The sequence below is a fragment of the Trachurus japonicus genome, chromosome 12, assembly GCF_045865225.1.
Source record: "Trachurus japonicus isolate A0001 chromosome 12, Traja_1.0".
Classification (NCBI taxonomy): Eukaryota; Metazoa; Chordata; class Actinopteri; order Carangiformes; family Carangidae; genus Trachurus; species Trachurus japonicus.
The window spans coordinates 4,435,506-4,457,692 of record NC_140918.1 but is presented as its reverse complement, the minus strand read 5'-3'; the positions used below and the strand labels follow the sequence as shown (position 1 = coordinate 4,457,692).

The window sequence follows — 22,187 nt, the reverse complement described above, 5'->3', positions numbered from 1 at the left end:
GGGTTTGACCCCCCTAATTACGACTTCAACCCCCCTAAAAGATGTACAAATAACAGATGGGGGGGGTTGAAACATGTATCTTTCTTATTAGTAATCATAAATACTACAATATACAGTATTTCCATAGTCATGCCAGGAAGATGCTTGTAGTAAAATTTCAGACACCCCTAGTGGACTAAACCATTTCATTGTCTTTGCTAGGGTGTGTGTGCATGGGTCTGAATTTCGGCAGTTTAGATCTAGAATATTTTGTTGGTGACTACAAAAATTGTTTGTGTGGTACATTATGTGCCGCATGAACTGTAAAATTGTGTAAAATTTGGTTTATCATCATCTACAGACTGTAGACATTTCATTGAACAAGCAAGATACTGTAAGACTTCTGTTAACTCAAGCACACGCCTGCGCTGTACTGTGCGCTGTGTAAAATGTTGACCCCCCCAATTGTCATTGTATAATTCGCACTCTGCCTGTAGCTGCATGATACATCACACAACAGTAACACTCGCAACACACCACATGCTGCTGGTCACAGACCACGGTTCACGGACTATAACACTCACGACTCGCCGCACACTTTACACACAGCAACACGGGCTACACACCTTGTAACTTACTGCTAGCGATGTGGCTAACACCAGGCTGCTAACAGCTGTTGCTTCTAGCAGCAGCGGAGCGCTCTCCTCCCTCCTCCCTTCTCGTTGTCAGGTAAAACCGAGTAAAACACGTCGTTTCGGTCGTTTCCTGTCCGCCAGCGCGGGAAAGTCGCTCCAAGACAGTAAATGCAAAAGTGCTACAAAAGAAACAAAAAATAAAACATTCAGATTGATTGTTAGTCAGTCTACGCTCCATCAAAACCAAGGGGGCAGTTGTCGGTCTGAGAAGTGAAGCTCACTTCCGCGTTCAAAAAACTGCAATCCCCTCTTCTTCCTCTGGGGGCTGGTGTCAGAAGGGAGCATTCTCCATAGACCCCCATGTTAAAATCGCCGACTTTACATCCTCAGTAAACATGTTAAAAGCCTGGTGTCAGAACGTTTTTTTGTCTCAATCGATAGTTTCTACCCCCGCACACACTCTGAGGGGGGTGAATTTTTTTTTAACTCTACAGTTTTACTGTTATTAGGTTAAAACTCTGGCCAATTAGGGCGCGGAAACGTTGAGTGACAGGTCCGAGCAGCTCCGTGGACAGCTGCTTCGAGGCCAGTGGGAGGGTTCTCGGCCGGCCAATCCAACATGGCGCTGTTCAGGCCGCCATATTGGAGTCACAAAAACGACTCCCCAAAACCAATGGGTGACGTCACGGATGCTACGTCCATTCTTTGTACAGTCTATGATCAAAACACAAAAATCCACTGAATGCAATTTAAAAATGCCGGGTGCTGCCCCTAAATTACCCAGGATGCATCAGTCATTCTCATTTGCATAAAAAAGCCGCTCTGGTCTATAGCTTTAAAGCTCCTTCAGAATAAAAGTAGATGTTTCTATTAAAGCTCCTTCAGAATAAAGGTAGATGCTTGTCGTTTCCAGTTGATTTAAATCCATCAATCGATCGACTAATCAATACAGCTGAGTATCTTTGGTCTTAAACAGTTGTATTGTATTTAACCCCCCTCCTCTCCTCTCTCTCCCCCCCCTCCCTCTCTCCCCCGTAGCGGTGCCGTACCCCCCCGGCACGCGGCTGACGGTGAAGGACCTGTACGTGGACGTGCGGCCCAGCGTGGAGCTGCTGAAGGCTCACCTGGTGAAGGAGGGCCGTCTGGAGGAGGAGGCGGCGCTGCGCATCATCAACGAGGGAGCGGCCATACTGAGGCAGGAGAAGTGCATGTTGGAGGTGGAGGCGCCCATCACAGGTACACACACACTCCTCCTCTTCTTCCTCCTCATCCTCCTCTCCTCTCTCCTCCTCCTTCTCTTCCTCCTCCTCTTCCTCCTTCTCTTCTCCTCTCCTTCCTCCTCATCCTCCTCTCCTCTCTCCTCCTCCTTCTCTCCTCCTTCTCCCCCTTCTCCTTCTCTTCTCTTCCTCCTCTCCCCTTTTTCTTCTTCTCCTCCTTCTCTCCTCTTCTCCTTCCTCTTCTTCCTTCTCCTCCTCCCCCTTCTTCCCTTCTTTCTCCTCCTTTTCCTTCTTCTCTCCTCCTCCTCTTCCCTCTTCCTCCTCTCCTTCTTCTCCCCCTTCTCTTCTCCTCCTTCTCTCCTTCTTCTCCCCCTTCTCCTTCTCTTCCTCCTCTCCCCTTTTTCTTCTTCTCCTCCTTCTCTCCTCCTCTTCTTCCTTCTCCTCCTCCTCCCCCTTCTCACCTTCTTTCTCCTCCTTTTCCTTCTTCTCCTCCTTCTCTCCTCTTCCTCCTCCTCCTTCCTCCTCTTCTTCCTCCTCCTCCTTCTCTCCTTCTTCTCCTCCTCTTCTTCCTTCTCCTCCTCCTCCCCTCCTCTTCCTCCTCTCCTTCCTCCTCCCCCTTCTCTCCTTCTTTCTCCTTCTTTTCCTTCTTCCTCCTCCTCCTTCCCCTCTTCCTCTTTCTCCTCCCTATCTCCTCCGCCTCGTCTCCTTCCTCCTCCTCTTCCTTCTTCTCCTCCCTCTCTCCCTCTCTTCTCCTCCTCTTTCTCCTCTTCTTCCTCCTTCTCTCTCCTCCTTCTCCTCCTCTTCCCTCTTCCTCCTGTTCTTCCTCCTCCATCCTCCTTTCTCTTTCTTCCTCCTCCTTCTCTCTTCTTTCTACACACACACACACACACACACACACACACACACACACACACACACACACACACACACACCTAACAACAACAACAACAACAACAACAACAACACACACACCTCTGACTCCTCCCTCCCTGTGATGCTCCTCAGCTCTCGTCCAATCAGAAGAGGTTTTTGGTTTTTTCTCCCTCTGAGTTCAGACAAAGCGTCCTGTGTGTGTTTGTGGAAACTGGGCACAGACACACACACACACACACACACACACACACACACACACACACACACACACACACACACACCCTACATGTGGCTCAGCTCAGGGCTCCACCCTTCACCTCCTCCTCCTCCTCCTCTTCCTCCTTGTACCTCCTCACTATTTTTATCTCCTCCTGCTCCGACCTCTCTGACTTATTGTTTCCATGTTATCGTCTGTTTCTCCTTCATCCTCCTCTTCTTCCTCTCCCTTCATCATCCTCCTTCTCCCCTTCTTTCTCCTCCTTTTTCTTCTTCTCTTCCTTCTCTCCTCTTCCTCCTCCTCCCCGTCTTCCTCTTTCTCCTCCTCTCCTTCATCCTCCTTTTTATCCTCCTCCTCTTCCTCCTCCTTCTCCCCCTCTCCTTCTCTTCTCCCCTTCTTCTTCTTCCTCCTCTTCCTTCTCCCCTTCTTTCTCCTCCTCTTTCTTCTTCTCCTCCTCCTCCTCCTCCTCTTCCTCCTCCTTCTCTTCTCCTCCTCCTCTTCCTTCTCCTCCTCCTCCCCCTTCTCCCCTTCTTTCTCCTCCTTTTTCCTCTTCTTCTCCTCCTTCCCCTCTTCCTCTTTCTCCTCCTCTCTCCCCTTCTTTCTCCTCCTCCTCCTCCTCCTCTTCTTCCTCCTCTTCCTTCTCCCCTTCTTTCTCCTCCTTCTCTCCTCTTCCTCCTCCTTCCCCTCTTCCTCCTCCTTACCTTCTCCTCCTCTCCTTCATCCTCCTCTTTATCCTCGTCCTCTTCCTCCTTCTCCTCCTTTTTTCTCCTCCTTCTCTTCTCCTCCTCCTCTTTCTCCTCCTTCCCCCTCCTCTTCTTCCTCCTCTCCCTCATCCTCCTTTTTATCCTCGTCCTCTTCCTTCTCCCCTTCTTTCTCCTCCTTTTTCTTCTTCTCCTCCTCCTCTCCTTCATCCTCATTTTTATCCTCCTCCTCCTCTTCCTCCTCCTCTCCTTCATCCTCCTTTCTCTCCTCCTTCTCCTCTCCATCCTCTCCTTCATCCTCCTTTTTATCCTCCTCCTCTCCCTCCTTCTCCTTCTCTTCTCCTCCTCTTCTTCCTCCTCTTTCACCTCTTCCTCCTCCCCACATCATTAACATTTCTTCTCTGTTCACATGTAGTCGTGTGTTAAGTCTCTGTGTTTAGGCCATAAACTGATGAAGAGCAGAGAAAATCAATCAGTTGATCAATCAACAAACTGATTTCTGTTCCGATCAGAGATAAAATAAATTTTCAAGCAAAAATGTAAAAAAAAACAAAAAAAAACCTAGATCTCCTGCTCTTCTGAGTTTTCTCTCTCGGTCTTGTTTGTCTGTTATTGATCTGCAGCTCCGATCAGCAGCGATCAGCTGATCAAACGTCCATTAACCCTGTTGGCTCTGGACAGGAAGTGGTTTCTTGGTTAACGAGCTTCCAGTGTGAAAACGACGGGAGATAAAATCAATAAACAGCTCTCTGCTGCCGGTCGATCGGCTCATCAATCAATCAGCTTCATCGGTACATTAGCGCAGATTAGTGGCGTTCAAAGTGTCTGAACGTCACCGATTGACCAGCTGATTAACGACAACGACAACGAAGTGGAAATGTAAAATTAACCCGATTAAAAAGATTTTAACAAATTACAATAAAACATGAAACGACATTAAATAGATGAAAACAACAGAGAGAAATCAATAAATGAACTGTTAGTGCAAAGTTTCTATAACGAGTGAGTTGCTGCGTTCTCATTGGCTGCTGTCACACACACACACACACACACTCACTTCCTGGTTGGTGCTGATTGGTCGATGTCCTGGTTCTTGGGGGCGGAGCCTCAGTCTGCTCTCTGTGGTTTCTCAGTCTCGGTCACATTTTAGTCATTTTATTTTATTGATTTGAACTTTGTCTTTGCTTTCACTGTCGTCACACGTTTAAAAACAAAAAATTTATGCTTTTTTAAAAACAATTTTCTATAACAGGGTATCCGCGGGGTCTTGAAAAGTATTAAAAGGTGATAAATCAATTTTGGGAAAATGAAGACCCTTAAAAAGTATTTAAAAGTCTTTTCACGACTTTATAAAGTCTTAAATTTTGAAGGTTTTTTTTCTGAATTAACTGTCCAAGAGTTTGAGTTGTAAAAAACATTGCGGAAGTGTGTGAATTTATTTGTTTTATTAAAAAACAAAGATGAACTGGTATGTGAAAAGAAGATTGTTGTTTTGGTTTTTTGAGAGTGGAGCAATGTTTTTTTTTTTTTTTTGGATAAACTTTGCCTTTGATTTATTATCCTAACCTATTCTAGTCTTTATCACAAATTAAAACTGTTAAGTTAAAAGTGTCACTGATGTGAATGGGTAGGCTACAGCTTGAAGTGGCGGTGATGAGGTATTGAAAAATATTGAGACGGTCTTAAAAAGGTATTAGAATTAAAGGGATAGTTCACCCTAGAATGATATTTTGCTCATTATCTACTCACCCTCATGTGGACTAAGGGCTGGAAGAAGTTTCAGATTCCTCCGTCCCTTCTCTGAGTTACAGGGGGTCTTGTCGTAGCAGTGCATGTCCATATAACGGTTGCAAAGGGACACCGGAGCTCTTCGTAAAAAAAACACACACAAAAAAACATCCAAATACCTCCATGATGCTCGTATGTAATGTCCGTCTTGTGCTGAAGCCCCAAATTGCGTAATTGTCCAGAAAAAAATTAAATAAGTCTATATTTTAAGCTTGTTTGTAGCGGAAGCTTCTCGAAGCTCCTCTTCCTGGTCCGTCCTAATCTCGCGTGATTCGCAGTAACCGCCCTGGCGCATGCTGACGCCGGCGCAAATCACGCGAGATTTGGACGGACCAGGAAGAGGAGCTTCGAGAAGCTTCCGCTACAAACAAGCTTAAAATATAGACTTATTTAATTTTTTTCTGGACAATTACGCAATTTGGGGCTTCAGCACAAGACGGACATTACATACGAGCAGCATGGAGGTATTTGGATGTTTTTTTGTGTGTTTTTTTTACGAAGAGCTCCGGTGTCCCTTTGCAACCATTATATGGACATGCACTGCTACGTCAAGACCCCCTGTAACTCAGAGAAGCCACGGAGGACTCTGAAACTTCTTCCAGCCCTTAGTCAACATGAGGGTGAGTAGATAATGAGCGAAATATCATTCTAGGGTGAACTATCCCTTTAACTTCAAGATTCCTGTATATAGCCTGTTTCTATAAAGTTCATATGAGCTAATGTGTGTGTGTGTGTGTGTGTGTGTGTGTGTGTGTCCAGTGTGCGGAGACGTCCATGGACAGTTCTTCGACCTGATGAAGCTGTTCGAGGTCGGAGGGTCTCCCAGCAGCACCCGATACCTGTTCCTGGGAGACTACGTGGACCGAGGATACTTCAGCATCGAGGTGAGGAAGGAGGAGAAGGAGGGAGGGAGAGGAGAGGAAGGAAGGAAAGGGAGGAAGAGGAGGAGGCGGAGGAGAGTGGGGAAGAAGAGGAATGGGAGGAGGAGGGAGGAAGGAGAGGAAGGGAGGGAAGAAGAAGAGGAATGAGAGGAGGAGGAAGAGAGAGAGGAAGGAAGGGGAGGAAGATGAATGATAGGAGGAGAGGAAAGGGGGCGGAGGAAGGAGGAAAGGGAGGAATGAGAGGAGGAGGAGGGAGGAAGAAGAGGAATGAGAGGAGGAGGAAGGGGGAGAGGGAGGAAGTGGAGAGAGAAGAGGAGGGAGGATGAGGAATGAGAGGAGGAAGAAGATGAGAGGAGGAGGATGAGAAGAGAGGAAGAAGGGGAATGAGAGGAAGAGGAGGAATGAATGGAGGAGGAGAGGGAGGGAGGGAGGAAGGAGAGGAAGGAAGGAAAGGGAGGAAGAAGAGGAATGATAGGAGGAGAGGAAAGGGGGCAGAGGAGGAAGATGAGGAATGAGAGGAGGAGGAAGGGGGGAGAGGAAAGGGGGGGGAGAAGGAGGAGGAGGAAGAAGAAGAGAAGGACAAAGAGGTGGAAGAAGAGGAAGGACGAGAGGGAAAAAGAGTAGAAGAGGAAAGTGGGGAGAAGGAGGAAGAATGAGAGGAGGGGAGGAAGGAGGAGGAAGAAATGGATGAGGATGAAAGAGAGGAGGAAAAGTCGGAAGAGGGAGGAGGAGGAGGGGGGGGGGGCATCTTTAAATAGTGGAGGGAAATGAAAGGCCGCCTGTCTGTTTGTCTGTGCCACACCCACACACACACACACACACCCTGCGTGTTGCCTTCAGGCTCCATGTGTCATTTCCAAACCCTGGGAGAAGCTCCGAGTGAGTTACTGCCTTCTCATTGGCTGCTGTCACACACTCACTCACTTCCTGGTTGGTGCTGATTGGTCGATGTCCTGGTTCTTGGGGGGGCGGAGCCTCGGTCTGCTGCTCTCTGTGGTTTCTCAGTCTCAGTCACATTTTAGTCATTTTATTTTATCGATTTGAACTTTGTCTTTGCTTTCACTGTCGTCACACGTTAAAAAAAAAAAAAAAATTAATGCTTTTTTAAATAACAATTTTCAGGCTTCGGCTGTTTTTTCCGTCTGTCTTGTCTGCGGTTGCCACGGTAACGGGACACAGTGTCCATGTGACTTGAGAGGGACCTGTGTGCAGGGACATGGGCGCCGCCATTAGCCCAGCTGATCCATACCGGAAGTCACGACCGGAAGTTGCTCTTCTTCGTCTCTCTATGGTCTAGCCTCTACCTGCTCTTTTTACTAAACTTAACCAACTCCTTTCTTCATTGCCTAACCCTAACCAAAGCACCCACCAACGACATTTCATTTATTTTCTCTCTCTCTCTCTCTCCTGGTCTGCTGTCAGCAGGAGCGGCGCTAGCCGTTAGCCGTTAGCCGCTAGCCGTTCGGCGCTAGCCGTTAGCCGTTAGCAGCGTTTTTTAAATAACTCAATAACTTAATAAACGATCCATGCAAAAAAATATTTTATAGCTCAATCATGTTGTAACTAATATATCCGCTGGAAAACAATATTTTATTATGGACCATTGAGTTACTGAGTTATTTTTTTTATCTACATAGAAATGATACATATGAAGAAGAGCAACTTCCGGTCGTGACTTCCGGTATGGATCTGGGCTAATGGCGGCGCCCATGTCCCTGCATACGGGTACTCTTGTGTGACTTAGCCGATTCAGACGTTTTTCGACTGAGTAAACAGTAACATGATGTCTATTTATCTTTTTTAAATAAGTAATAATCTTTAAATAAGTTGTTATACAGATGCAGAAAGTCACATTAATTTTTTTCTAATTTATAATTTATGGTTTAGTTCGTTTATATTGTTCACGTGCTTTTATTGTGAAGGGTTGTAGAGAGGCAGCTGTCCTGTCTTTAGTAAAGCAGCTGAACACAGTGTGAAATATGGTTTATGTTAGTTCCAGCTGTTTATTATGTCTTTATCCTCGACAGCCACATGATTAATATTTAATATTATGATAATAATGATATTATTATTATTATTTATAATAGATGTTTCTATATTGAGATGTAAAGTTGAGATATCAGAGACTCTGTGGTGAAGGACGGTCGTATTCTAGTTGTTGTTCTCCTCTTCTCTCAGTCAGGATGAACAGCTGGTCAGCTCTGCCTCATTGTTGACGCCTCCAGAAAATAAAAATAAAAATTCAAATGAAACAGGTGGTGTGTGATGCGGCACACAGACACTGACAACACGAGTGGCAGCTGAGCACAGTGGGTTTGTTTGGAAGTTAAAGTCGCTCTCTCTGTGTGTTTCAGCCCCTCACACCTGCTTCCTGTCACTGGGAGCTCAACTCACCAAAATAAAAGTCTCAGAGAGAGAAATATGAAATTAAAAATGTAACCCTAACCCTCAAATTAAGATTTTATTCTTGAAAAATTATGATTTTAATGTAAAATTTCAGACTGTGGCCCCTCATTTCTTCTTCTTTATTTGAATATATGACAAAAAAAAAACAACCAAAATATAATAATATAATATATTTCATATTCTAAAGGAGTGGGAAGAAGTATGAACTTATTTAATCCCACCCCCCAATTACAATTTCTGGTTTCTATATAATTATGTGTTTTTACTATGCAATAACTAAATATATTAATTATATTTCTAATTTAGGTATAAATTCATATACATATTTATCATATACATAGTCAACCAGTTTGCTGCTGCACCTGCTGAAAAAATAATAATAATTTTGGTTCTGTGGTTGTTGGACACATGATGCGTTCAGGGACACTACGGGTGAATAGGGTAAAAATTAAACTAACAGATAACTGACAATTGTTTCTTGTATTACAAGTTTTATCAAATTTTATGTTTAAATATGTAAATGAGGCAGTGTCTAATTAAATATGACCTAATTTTCATAAAGTTACTTTCAAAATTCTTGTTTTATTTTGTTGACATATTAGAGTCAGAAGTTTTTACAGAGGAGATTTTGGATATCTCTTTTTATCACTCTGTAAATGAGAAAATACTGTCACCAGCCTGAAAATAATTCACATTTCTCCATGTTTTTAGGAATAAAATGTTGTATTAATCAGACTGTGAATGATATATCAACAAACCCCTCTGTAAAAACCTTCAGAATATAGAAAGGGTTCAAACTGGAAGGTTTGGTGTCTGTAAGTGCTGCTGAAGTGGAGATTTCTAGCTCAGAGTCTGAGTCTGAAAAACTCATTTTGAGAAAACGGCCTTTAAAAACTTGTACTGTAAAATTCCATAGATTGTTAATGTCAATCGTACTTTTACGATTGGTTGCTGATACAAAGGAAATGACCATTTTTGGAGCCTACATAATTGTTCAGGAGAGAGAGAGCTTTACAATGACACCTGACATGAATGAGTCAGACTAACTTTTGGTGAATTTAGGGGAAATCTACAGACCAAAGAGGCAAAATGAAGTAAAATAAAAACCTTAATGTGGATTTTCTACCGTTTCTTTCGACATTAAACAGATTATTAGTTATTTAAAAGCAGCTGAACTTGTGTGTGTGTCTGTTTGTGTGTGTGTGTCCTCAGTGCGTCCTGTTCCTCTGGGCTCTGAAGATCAACCATCCCAACACGCTGTTCCTGCTCAGAGGAAACCACGAGTGCCGACATCTCACAGAGTACTTCACCTTCAAACAGGAGTGTGAGTCTCACACACACACACCCCCGGATTCCTCTGCTGTATTAGTGTGTGTGTGTGTGTGTGTGTGTTTGCTGTAGACAAACTGTGTGTGTGTGTGTGTGTGTGTCCCCTCTTCAGGTAAAATCAAGTACTCTGAGCGTGTGTATGACGCCTGCATGGAGGCCTTCGACTGCCTCCCTCTGGCCGCGCTCCTCAACCAGCAGTTCCTGTGTGTGCACGGAGGCCTGAGCCCCGAGATCACCTGTCTGGACGACATACGCAAGGTGAGAGACACGGAGCGCCACGCCACGGCACGGATCGGCACGGCACGGTCCGGTCCAGCTGCTAGTGATGTGCAATACCACTGATTTTCATTCCAATCCGATACCAAATAAAACCAAAGGTGGTTTTACTGATATCGATACTGATACATTTAACAAAAGCTTCATGTATGAAAGAAACAGATCGTTTTGCAGTGACACTAAAACTCAGACTACCTCGCTTTGGTTTAGTTTTAATTGTCAGTGGCAATAAAACACAGAAACATAGACATTAAAGGTATAACATGTAGGAATTCCCCCCATCTAGCGGTGCGGTTGCATATCTGAACGTATTCTTGATGTTGCATTCACGTGAAATCGGGCAGACGTCAGACAGACAACAGACGCTGCATGTAACAGGATAAACAAGCGTCTATGTAAACAAGTGGTCCGCCAGCACGAGGCAAAACAATACAGGCGTGACAATATGTTGTCATGGTGATGTGGTATTGTTTTACCGTCTTTCTCTGGTGGAGTAAAATGACGTCCGGTTGGTTTGCCGACGGCCGTCTGCCTGACTGCACCTGAATGCAACACCAGTGCCTCCGTCCTTCCTCACACTACACAGTGGTGACAGTTTTAACAGGCCGAGCCCACAGCTCCACTGAGTTTCCATGGTTACCTACGGTCACGATCAGGGTTCACACTTAACTTTTTTGCTCACTGGCCAACTGGCTAGTGAGCTTTAAAAATCTACTGGCCAGAAAGATTTTTTACTGGCCAAAAATGATGTATAGCTGTTTTGTATATTTTTCATTGTGTTGAACTGTTATAATACACTCATAAGCATTTTAACACATATCATAGCTATTAGCATATTTTTGTTTGGAATAAAGGAGTCAAGTTTGCCTTTTTTTTTTTTTTTTTATTTTAGGGATGCACATGGTCGTTTCTAAGGCTTATTGAGCGAAGTTAGAGTGAACAGCTCTGAACCATTAACCTATAACAAGAACCTGACCGAATAATACTATCAGTTATTTATATTTTTTTTTATTAGCTCCTTATGTCGTCAACTCATGGGGGCGTGTCGACACATGCAAACTTCCACTGCCTTCAGTCATATTTAGTAGCTAAAAGTTTCACAGGAGGACTGACACTGTGCACCATGAAGGAAGATCAGACAATAAATGTAGCTACACGGACATAGATGTGCATCACCTGTAACAACGGCGCTGCAATAAAAAAAGAGGTGGCAGCTCTCCTGCAGCTCCACAGAGGAGCTTTCAGAGGAGCTGCTGTTCCTCTCTCTTCAGTCTGGTGTTTGGCTGCACTTTCAATAAGAACATGTCCATATGAGCGCGATCAGCTGAGACAGAGCACAATGGATGTGGCATTGATCAGATATCGCAGCGCACATGTGTATTTAACGGCAAAAAAATAAAAAATAAAAAATCGGAGCGATGTTTTTTTGCCGTTAAATAAACATGTGCGCTGCGATATCTGATCAATGCCACATCCATTGTGCTCTGTCTCAGCTGATCGCGCTCATATGGACATGTTCTTATTGAAAGTGCAGCCAAACACCAGACTGAAGAGAGAGGAGCAGCAGCTCCTCTGACAGCTCCTCTGTGGAGCTGCAGGAGAGCTGCCACCTCTTTTTATTTTTTTATTGCAGCGCCGTTATTACAGGTGATGCACATCTATAATTGATCCATGTTAAATACACATGTGCGCCGCCAGCGTTATAATCGGTCACAAATCATTGCTATAGGCCATGTTGTCATGTTATGAGCTGATCTGCACGACACCGGCTCACAACCCAAGCGTCACAGCCGGGTCGGGAGGAACAGTAACAACAACGAAGTAGTTGGATTTTTTTTCACTCGCCAGAGTGGCCAGTCAGCCGGCTTCCTTTACTCGCCAAAGCATCAAAGTTAGTCGCCACTGGCGACTGGCGACCGCTAATTTTGAACCCTGGTCACGATGCAACATGGCCGCCTCGGTTCGGTGCGTCGCCCACTTATGTATTTGTAACGACTTGTAACAACTCATTCTAAGGTACCAGAAAGCTTTCATTTGTATGCAGGTGTGATTCACCTTCAGTGAAATACGTATTTATGAAAGACATATTTGATTTTTGTTAATAAAAAGCCAAATAAGTTACATACTGGGGCTTTAAAGGAATAGTCTGAAATTTCTCTGAGGTAGCAGTGAATAAATCACAGCTTATCTTTCTTATTCTTTCATTAGAGACACTTTTTTTCAAGAATAACATCCGAACTTTAATCCTCCTGCTCTCATGAGGTCGATGAGTTGAGACGTGTGGATTAATTAAATTTACACAACCATAGTTCGCCTCAGAGGTGGAAGCAGATGTCGTTCCTTCCCACCGGCGGGGAACAGGTCCTGTAAATAGTTAAGTAACGGTGTACTGTGATAAAAATAGTTGTTAACCCCAGATTAGAGCAGACTGGTGAAAGTATCGATACTAAAACGGACACGTTTGGTATTGAAAGTATTGATCCACACATCACTCCAGCTGCTGCAGCCAGATGTGTCGGCTAATCATGTGTTCGTACAGAGGGAGGGGGAGGAGGAGCTAAATAAGAACAGAAGACGTCTTTATCCTCCATTAAAACAGACTTTTTCTTATGATTCATAAACTTTTAACATGAGGAGGTTTTTGGTTTTTATTCACTGAGTCCAGATCTGAACATGAAAGCAGCTGCTGCTCCTGTTACAGAAAGAGAAAGAAACTTAATGTTTGTAATCAATGTAATCAAAGAAATGTCAGGTTGTTCAAAATGTTTTGTAAAGAAGGAAAGTTCTTTTTAACTGTAAACATCTAAATAATGTATTTTATTTATAGGTTCTATAGGTGCTCTTATTATTAGGACTGTAACTAACGCCGATGCATATTCTCATTTGCCCAGGTCATGGTATTTCAAAGGAGGTTAAATCGAAAGCAACTGGACTTAGTTATTTGTCTAGGAGACAAGACAAACACAGTTATTTGTCTAGGAGACAAGACAAATAACTAAGTCCAGTTGCTTTCGATTTAACCTCCTTTGAAAAAAGCTGTAACTAACGATTATTTTCATTATCCATTAATCTGTCGATTATTTAAACGATTAAACGATTAGTTGTTTGGTCAATAAAATATTAAAAAATATCAATCAGTGTTTCCCAAACCACCAGACGTCGTCCTCAAATGTCTTGTTTTGTCCACAAACCAAAGAGAGACTCAGTTTATTGTCATAAAGGAACAAAGAAACCAGAAATATTCACATTTAAGAAGCTGAAATCAGAGAATTTGGACATTTTTTCTTTAATAAAAAACTACTCAAACTGATTATTCGATTATCAAAATAGTTGATTAAATTTAATTGATTGATTTTACTGGTCTGGTCCCCCTTAAGGTCCCCCTTAAAATCCAAAACAAACCGACCTGTATCTGTATCAGATCATCTCACCTGCCTGGTTCTGATTGGTTCTCCTTCCTCTCTTTGTGTGTGTGTGTGTGTGTGTGTGTGTGTGTGTGTGTGCAGCTGGACCGGTTTAAGGAGCCTCCTGCGTTCGGGCCGATGTGCGACCTGCTGTGGTCCGACCCGGGGGAAGACTACGGCTCAGAAAAGACCCAGGAACACTTCTGCCACAACAGTGTCAGAGGCTGCTCTTATTTCTACAGGTAGGTCGGCCCGGCAACGGCCCAGTGGCTACGTTTACATGCAGTCAATATTCTGGTTAAAGGGACAACGAGGAGTTTCTATTTGGTTATAAAAAAGTCTCACGTTAATGTGGATGAATCTACGTTACCACTTGTTAATGGGCCCATTTTCGATAAATCTATGGTTTTGTCTCTATCGTTATTTTGTTATTTTAATTAATGGTGGAAATGCTGGGCGAGCCGACCAGCGTTTCTTTACTTTCGGTTTCGTGGCGAGTCATGAGAATAACGCCGCCGAATCTCCGTTTATGGTGGGAACTACGACGGTATGTGATCGTCTTCCAACCTCTGACTTTAATTCTTGATGAATGAAAACATGAGTCTGTCTTGCGCCGGTCAAAGAATTTCACGGTGCGGAGGCTCATAAATGTAGTGTGAAAACACTTCGCTTTTCCAAAACTTCTCGTTGTCCCTTTAATTAAGGTCAATATTCCGGTTTCTGAAACATTGGGAATAACCCGTTTACATGCGTGAGCAAACAGGGTTATTCCTGTTTACATGCTCATTGTAATCTATTGGGATATCTGATCAAAACGACGACGCACGGACAACGACTCCATGCACAGAGAACGTCATGACGCAGTGCGCTTCATTTCTGCTTCCTCTTCCTGTATCCAACAACAACAACGTAACTTTTCTGCTCACCTTCTTGTAGATCTCTCTATCCCGCTACTTTCTACCATCTACCAAAGACGTGATGTGTTCATGTCTTTCACCTCTTATGAAGTGATGTGTTTCCTCCTCGCTCCAACAGTCTGGTGTTATCTTGTGTTTCTCCACATTTACAACAAGTAGTTCCTGGACTCAAAAGACCGAGATTACATGCACAGAACACAAATGAATCTTCCTTTCGATGGGGAAATCCCAACAGGCATAAACATGACCAAATATTTGGGTTAGAAAAGGAGGAACCCAGGGCTCATTTTCGGGTTTTTCAAAAGTGTTATTGGTGTTAACATACAGTATATGGCCGTGTGCAGCCGGGTTATTGCTAATACTCCGGTTATGAAAGGGTTAATGACTGCATGTAAACTAGGGGCGGGAAAAAAAAAATTTGATTCATGTAAGAATCACAATTCTTATCCTCTACGATTCTGGATCGATTCATAATCTTCAAAATTAGATTTTTATTCAGCCGCTCGCTGTGACATTTTTTTTTATCATGACTCAGCAGCGAGAGAGAGGAAGTGCAGCGGCTCCTGATGTTAATCTGAGCTGATTAAACATCTGTAAACAACAGAGGTTGATCCGTCTGCTGGTCGACACTCTGCAGCTTTAAGCCTCTTTATCCTGCATTAGTTTGTTTCGGCTCAAAGCGCTCGTTAAGAAATTAGCCTGAATGTCTGTTTTGTTTTGTTTTGTTCCTCTGACGACGGGTCACACATTTCCAGCCGCTCTCAGCTCTCAGCTCTGTGACGTTTTTATTCACATTATTAAGCAACATCACATTAAAATGCTTCATGGAAACAGTCAAATTCGATTAAATGTCATAAATATTGATAAAAAGTTAAGACGGTCGATTTCATCGGAGGTTTATGCGACAAATTCTGATGGAAACGGTTCTTAAACTGATAAATGTGAGTTGCGATCATGGCTTTTTATTGGATTTAAAGGTCTTAGATAGAAACAAACGTATTCGCATTAATATTTTAATGGATCTTCAGATAATTCGATCAGCAAGTGGATGGAAACATGGTTTCTGTGACTCTGACTGTTGATTTTAATGAGGATGTAAAGGGAGCCAATCAGCACGCAGCATGTCAGACCATGGTTGTAACGATGCTCCTGATTGGTTGATGTTTGTTTAAAGTATTGATAAGAGTGAGCTCAGACCTGTGATGTTGCTATGACAACAACAGTCTGAACCAAGAGGTTAGAGGAGGAGGAGGAGGGGGAGGAGCTAAAGTGGGCGGAGTCAGAAGAAACACTTGTTTTTTTTTTAAAAACACTTAAAAATAACTAATAACAACTTTTCTTTACTTTATTAAAAACAGAATAGAATAAACTTTAACTGTGGAACTATATTTTTCAGCTCGTGTGGAGGGATACGGTAGCTCACAGACAGAAATTCCAAAATAAAAGTCTGTTTTCCCAGCAGATAAAGTGGAAACATTTTCAAAATAAAGTTCCACTTATTTTTTCTTATGGTTGAAGGTTAAAGATCAGTGATGATGAGTTCAGGGAGCAGCGGCTGAGTCAGTTTTTATAGCTCCGCCCCCTCCTCCTCCTCTCACCTGAGCGTCATGACGACCAGGTGCTTCATTCATCGCTAAGTTCAGCTTTTAGCTTCTTGTTATGTTCCAGTTTAAGCAGCCTCTTAATCGTCACGGCAACAGAGATGGGATGGGAGGGAGGGGTCATCATGTCTGATCATGTACTGTACTGACTCACCTGTGTGTGTGTGTGTGTGTGTGTGTGTGTGTGTGTGTGTGTGTGTGTGTGTTTGTCTGTGTGTGTGTGCAGTTACCCGGCAGTATGTGACTTCTTGATGAACAATAACCTGTTGTCTGTAATACGAGCACATGAAGCCCAGGACGCAGGGTGAGTCGCACACAACACAACACAACACCAATCAATCAGTCATTTTTTGCTTTTATTTATTTTTATTTTGAGCTTTTAGAACAAAAATGAAAGAAAACAACAGCAGGAGCAGAAATATTCATTTGTTTTATTGATTAACTCATTGAGTGCCAACCACGTAATTTCTCGTTTTTCGTTCCCATGCGTTGAGTGCCAAAAACGAAATTTTTCGTTTTTTGCTTTTTTTTTAAATTATGAAAATAGACACTTTAATACACATTATATGTAAATTTGGGGACTCTACGACGAGGAGAACTGAAATAGATGACGATCAAAGTCACATGACAGCTCATGATCTGGAAGTTTTTATCATAACTCAGCTTCTGCAAACGGAGTTCTGCATGCAGATGCAGTGCAGCTGCTCCGCTGCTGCTCCGCTCTCACCCGCGAGGCTGCAGCAGCTGGGAGCTGAACCAGGAAGCTCTCAGCCCACTGTCCCGCCCGGTCTTCATCTGGAGCAACACCGTGTCCTCCCCAAAGTCCTCCCGCGGTAAAATCTGATGGTCTCTGGACCAAAGCAGACCGGCACCACCGACCCGTACCACAGACGGACCGCGACCACCGGTGGGGCCGGTGTTCGCGAGCCGCTGTGGCCGGCAGAGCCTCACGTTCCGCGGCGAGAGGCTGTGACACGGCACGGTGCGTCTGTGTTATTGTTGTTTAGTGGCGCCCCCCCCGCCCCCGATGGTGGTTTTGTGAATAGAACAACAATTGTTGTGTATATTTATCTTATACGAGCCCTTTGATCCAGAAATGCGAGTGTCTGAAGAGCGACAGACACAAACAGCGCACCTTTCATAAAAGACGCTCTATCTCCTTTTCTAGAAAAAAAGGAGGGATTTTGGTGAAACCCAGCCATGTTTAGCTTGACTTTTCTCAGGAACGGAGGCACGTAGAAACAAACGGTTTGTGGCCATTTGAAGGATAAAGTTAAACCTTTCAAATGAGCTACAGTATGTGTTGGTGGCAATAATATAGAATACACTATGGCTCTAAAATAAAAAGTCAAATATGGTCTAATTTGCCGGTACACTTGACTAAAACTTTGGAAAGGAGCGCGGCACTCAATGAGTTAAGAAGAAACTCATAAGTTGTGAGAGAGTTTCACAGGAAGGAAGTGTGAAATATTACAAAATAAAAGTCCTGATATTTGAATAATGAAGTTGAAATAATCAGATCTACGACGGAGTATTAGGGCCACATTGACAAATCCAAAAATTGCAAACTTCGAAAATAAAGTCGTAAATTTATGACTTTATTCTCGTAATGTTATGACTTTTTTCTCGTAGGAAATGTACGACTTTATTCTCTTAAGTTTACGACTTTATTCTCGTAATGTTATGACTTTTTTCTCGTAGGAAATGTACAACTTTATTCTCATAAATTTACGACTTTATTCTCGTAAATTTATGACTTTATTCTTGAAGTCTGTGTTTTGTTTTGTTTTGCTCATTGTGGCCCTAATACTCCGTCGTACAGATCAGATCAGAGAGATCGTTTTTGACAGCAACAAAACAGCAGGAACAAGACAAAGCTACAGATGTGTTAAATATAAAACTAAACACAGAAATGTATACATATAAAAATAAATCTAAAGTGTGTGAAGGATAAAGATCTAAAGAAACAAACATCAAACATCGTCTGATGAGCCAGACGATAAAAGTACAATGTTACATTTTACACCTTTATTTTTATATTTATGCTCTAAAACGACACAGAAACTAAGATTACAACTTTATTTTTTACAATATTCTGACTTTTTTCTCATAAAATGCACAACTTTATTCTCAAAGTTTCATATTTTTCCTTAAATATTCAGTCAGGAAAAAAAGAAAAGAAGCAAAATGTTTCATGTTTGAACAAAAACTAAACAATATAGTTTATATAATATGTAGTAATTTACTGCACATATATGACATAATTATTCATACCAGTGTTCATTAACTGCATTAGTTACAGGTTTGATCTGATGTTTGATGTGAATCTGAAACAGATTTTTAAACATAACATTAAAAATATTTCAGTTTATAATTCTCCATATTTATTTTCAGGGATCAATAACATTGATCAATAACATTGATCTTCCTCCTCCTCCTCTTCATCACTGTTTTTGTTGTGTTTTGCGTCGTCAGGTATCGAATGTACAGGAAAAGTCAGACGACAGGTTTCCCTTCTTTAATCACAATCTTCTCTGCTCCGAACTACCTGGACGTCTACAACAACAAAGGTAAGGTAACGGGGGATGAGGGGCGGTAACCATGGCAACAGGTGGGAAACCTTGAAGCCCTGGCAACAGAGGAGAGGAGAGAGGAGAGGAAACGCTGACTGACTGTGTGTGTGTGTGTGTGTGTGTGTGTGTGTGTGTGTGTGTGTGTGTGTGTGTGTGTGTGTCCTCAGCTGCGGTGCTGAAATATGAGAATAATGTGATGAACATCCGGCAGTTCAACTGCTCCCCCCACCCGTACTGGCTGCCCAACTTCATGGACGTCTTCACCTGGTCGCTGCCCTTCGTCGGAGAGAAAGGTGACCACACACACACACTAACACACACACACACACACTTGTAACGCTGTGGGTGTGTGTTAACATGTGTAGGCGTCTGGTAAAACTCCACACGATCAAACATCAGCTCATCATCAGTAACCTGTAGAGTAGAGCTGTCGATCTGCACCCAAAGCAGATTCAAATTTCTAATGCTTCTTATTTTAAAGCAGAAGTAAGCGATCCGGTCGTTTTGGCTAATGCTGCGTTCCAGGCAGGCTTTTGAAACCGTAAATTATAGCTTCAAGTCACAACTTACGACTTTGTAGCGTTTCAGGCAACCCACTCGTGTTTTTCCGACCTGTTTTACCGGTGAAAGTCACTATAACGGCCACTCGTAACTTCTGACCGGTGAACTCGTACCAGATCGAACTGGTACGACTTCACAGGTCGGAAAAACACGAGTTGCGGGTTGCCTTGAACGCACCATAACAGTCCTCGTCCCTACGTCACCACATTCACGGCGTCCCTTGGCTGCACACACAGCCCTGCATGCCGTTCTCTCTCCTCATTGGATAAAAACTGTAGGATACGATAAATGTTTTCTCTTCGGCTCAGAGCAGAGCAGAGTGACTGACAGACCCGTGTTTCAGACCAAACACTCTATGTAAGTGATTGCTGTCGGAAGATAGAACTATTTAAGACTTATATTAACACAAATATATCACTTACTTCTGCTTTAAATATTCAAATTATATTTGGATATTTAATGTGTTTTTAATGTGTATACCAGCTTATGATTACGTCCTGCGTCCACTAAAGGGCATTCCAACAAAATCTGTTATGTAACATTTGCAACACACTTAAACGGACCCCGAGGAGTTTGCTTTTGGTTATGAAATAGTCTCATATTAATATGGATGAATCTACGTTACCACTTGTTAATGGGTCCATTTTCAATAAATATATTGTTTTGTCTTTATAGATGTTTTGATATTATTAATTAGTGGTCGGCTCGCCCAGCATTTCCTGGTTTTGGTTTCTTGGACGCTGCCCGGTGAGTCATGGGAATAATGCCGCCGGATCGCTAGCTGGCATCGTTTATGGTCGGAACTACGACGGTATCTGATCGTCTTCCAACCTCCGACTTCCATTCTTGATCAATGATAACATTCTTGGCAAATTTCGTCCGTCGTGCGTCGGTCCAAGAATTTCACCGTGCGCGTGGAGGCTCGTGGGAAATGTAGTGTGAAAACACTTTGCTTTCCAAAACTCCTCGTTGTCCCTTTTTAAGTTTTACCAACTCAATATAAAACTTCAAGAAGGGAAATCTGAATATTATAAGTAGTGGTGCAACGGATCACAGCTGATCTGCAGATCGATCGATAAAAAGAAAAACAGAAGGTGTGTGTAGTGTGGGAACACGTAGACACACCGCTGCAGCTGAATAAACAGGCAGTTAAAAAAACTCTGACGCAGCAGCTCTACGTTGCACAACAACAACTTTATTCATGGTTCCTATTCATTGTATTATCCACTGTATTTGTATCATTGCATTTTTAAACTTTTTTCTCTCTCTGTTGTATTCAGTATAGTTTATTCTATTCTAAAGCCTGACCAGGGACAAAGACTGCAATTTAGCTGAAGCTAGACGTCTTATATGCATCACTTTTCCCATTTTCTGTGGCAGTGTTGTATGTATCGTCCCTGTTAAAGGGACAACGAGGAGTTTTGGAAAAGCGAAGTGTTTTCACACTACATTTATGAGCCTCCGCACCGTGAAATTCTTTGACCGGTGCAAGACAGACTCATGTTTTCATTCATCAAGAATTAAAGTCAGAGGTTGGAAGACGATCACATACCGTCGTAGTCCCGACCATAAACGGAGATTCGGCGGCGTTATTCTCATGACTCGCCACGAAACCGAAAGTAAAGAAACTCTGGTCGGCTCGCCCAGCATTTCCGCCACCACTAATAATAACAAAATAACCATAGAGACAAAACCATAGATTTATCGAAAATGGGCCCATTAACAAGTGGTAACGTAGATTCATCCACATTAATATGAGACTTTTTTTATAACCAAATAGAAACTCCTCGTTGTCCCTTTAAATAAACATTAAAATAAAAGAATAAAAAGTTTGTTTTATCAACATGTTTACTCCCAGAACGTCACGACACATAGTGTTAATTTGCGTTGTTGCAGAAGGTTGGATGTCAGTTTCCACCTTCTAATTTTTATTTTGAAAATAATTTTAATTCTGTTTGAATAACAAAGTTCGATCTGACAGCCCGATCAATAAGTCGATCAATAGATATAAAGATATAACAGATCGTATTAGACTCGATCAGCTCGGTTGGTTCAATGAGACAGTTGTTTTATAAATGAAGTTAATCAATAATGGAACTGATCGTTAGTTTCATGTTGATACATAATTAATCAATGTTTCAGTGACGGATCAATGATGTTAACTGTGTGTGTGTGTGTGTGTGTGTGTGTGTTCCAGTGACAGAGATGCTGGTGAACGTGTTGAACATCTGTTCAGACGACGAGCTGATGTCGGAGGGAGACGACACGTGTGAGGGTGAGAACATCTGGCCCCGCCCACTGTTTGTATAAAACTTTATTAGTAACACTGTCTACATACAGACGGTTGGTTCTCAGGTTCAGTCAGAGTCAGTTTGACACCTCGAGGTCGTACGAGTGTGAACTGTGACCACAGCTACTGTTACTACGGTGACAACGGTAACTAGTGTGACTGGTGGTCTCTTCTTCTTCTTCTTCTTCTTCTGGTTCAGTTCTGACTCTGTTTCAGAAGAAGAAGAAGTCAGTGAGACGTGAAACCACATCAGAGCCTCTAGTATCTGTCCATCAGTCACATGTTGCATCAGAACAGGAAGTGACAACACACACACACCCAGACGCACGCACACACAGTAACTACATAAAAAAATAAGAATAAATAAGTAAAATAAGTTACAATATTTATTTTAAAATCTGAACTAACAAGACGATAGAGAAGACAAAAACAAAAATATAAAAAATCCTCATTATTCTCTCTTTTCTTCTCTAACATTAACATCTGTCCACACCGAGGTTTTTATAGTTTTACATTTTTCATTAGTTTTTATTTGTATT

At 42.6% G+C, this 22,187-nt stretch overlaps 1 protein-coding gene across 11 annotated transcripts in view; it reads left to right on the top strand.

Moving 5' to 3' along the window:
• The window catches only part of ppp3ccb (protein phosphatase 3, catalytic subunit, gamma isozyme, b), a 46,377-nt gene that overhangs the window by 10,722 nt on the left and 13,468 nt on the right, over positions 1-22,187 (top strand). For all 11 annotated transcript variants that reach the window (XR_015037237.1, XR_015037235.1, XR_015037234.1 and 8 more), the window contains exons 2-10: positions 1,653-1,850; positions 6,170-6,294; positions 9,910-10,021; positions 10,139-10,284; positions 13,809-13,948; positions 16,451-16,528; positions 18,700-18,794; positions 18,965-19,090; positions 21,556-21,633. Coding sequence is in view for 3 of the 11 variants with exons in the window: in XM_085792655.1 (XP_085648781.1) it covers positions 1,653-1,850; positions 6,170-6,294; positions 9,910-10,021; positions 10,139-10,284; positions 13,809-13,948; positions 16,451-16,528; positions 18,700-18,794; positions 18,965-19,090; positions 21,556-21,633 (1,098 nt within the window). In the remaining 8 variants the exon portion in view is untranslated. The remainder of the gene's footprint in view (positions 1-1,652; positions 1,851-6,169; positions 6,295-9,909; positions 10,022-10,138; positions 10,285-13,808; positions 13,949-16,450; positions 16,529-18,699; positions 18,795-18,964; positions 19,091-21,555; positions 21,634-22,187) is intronic.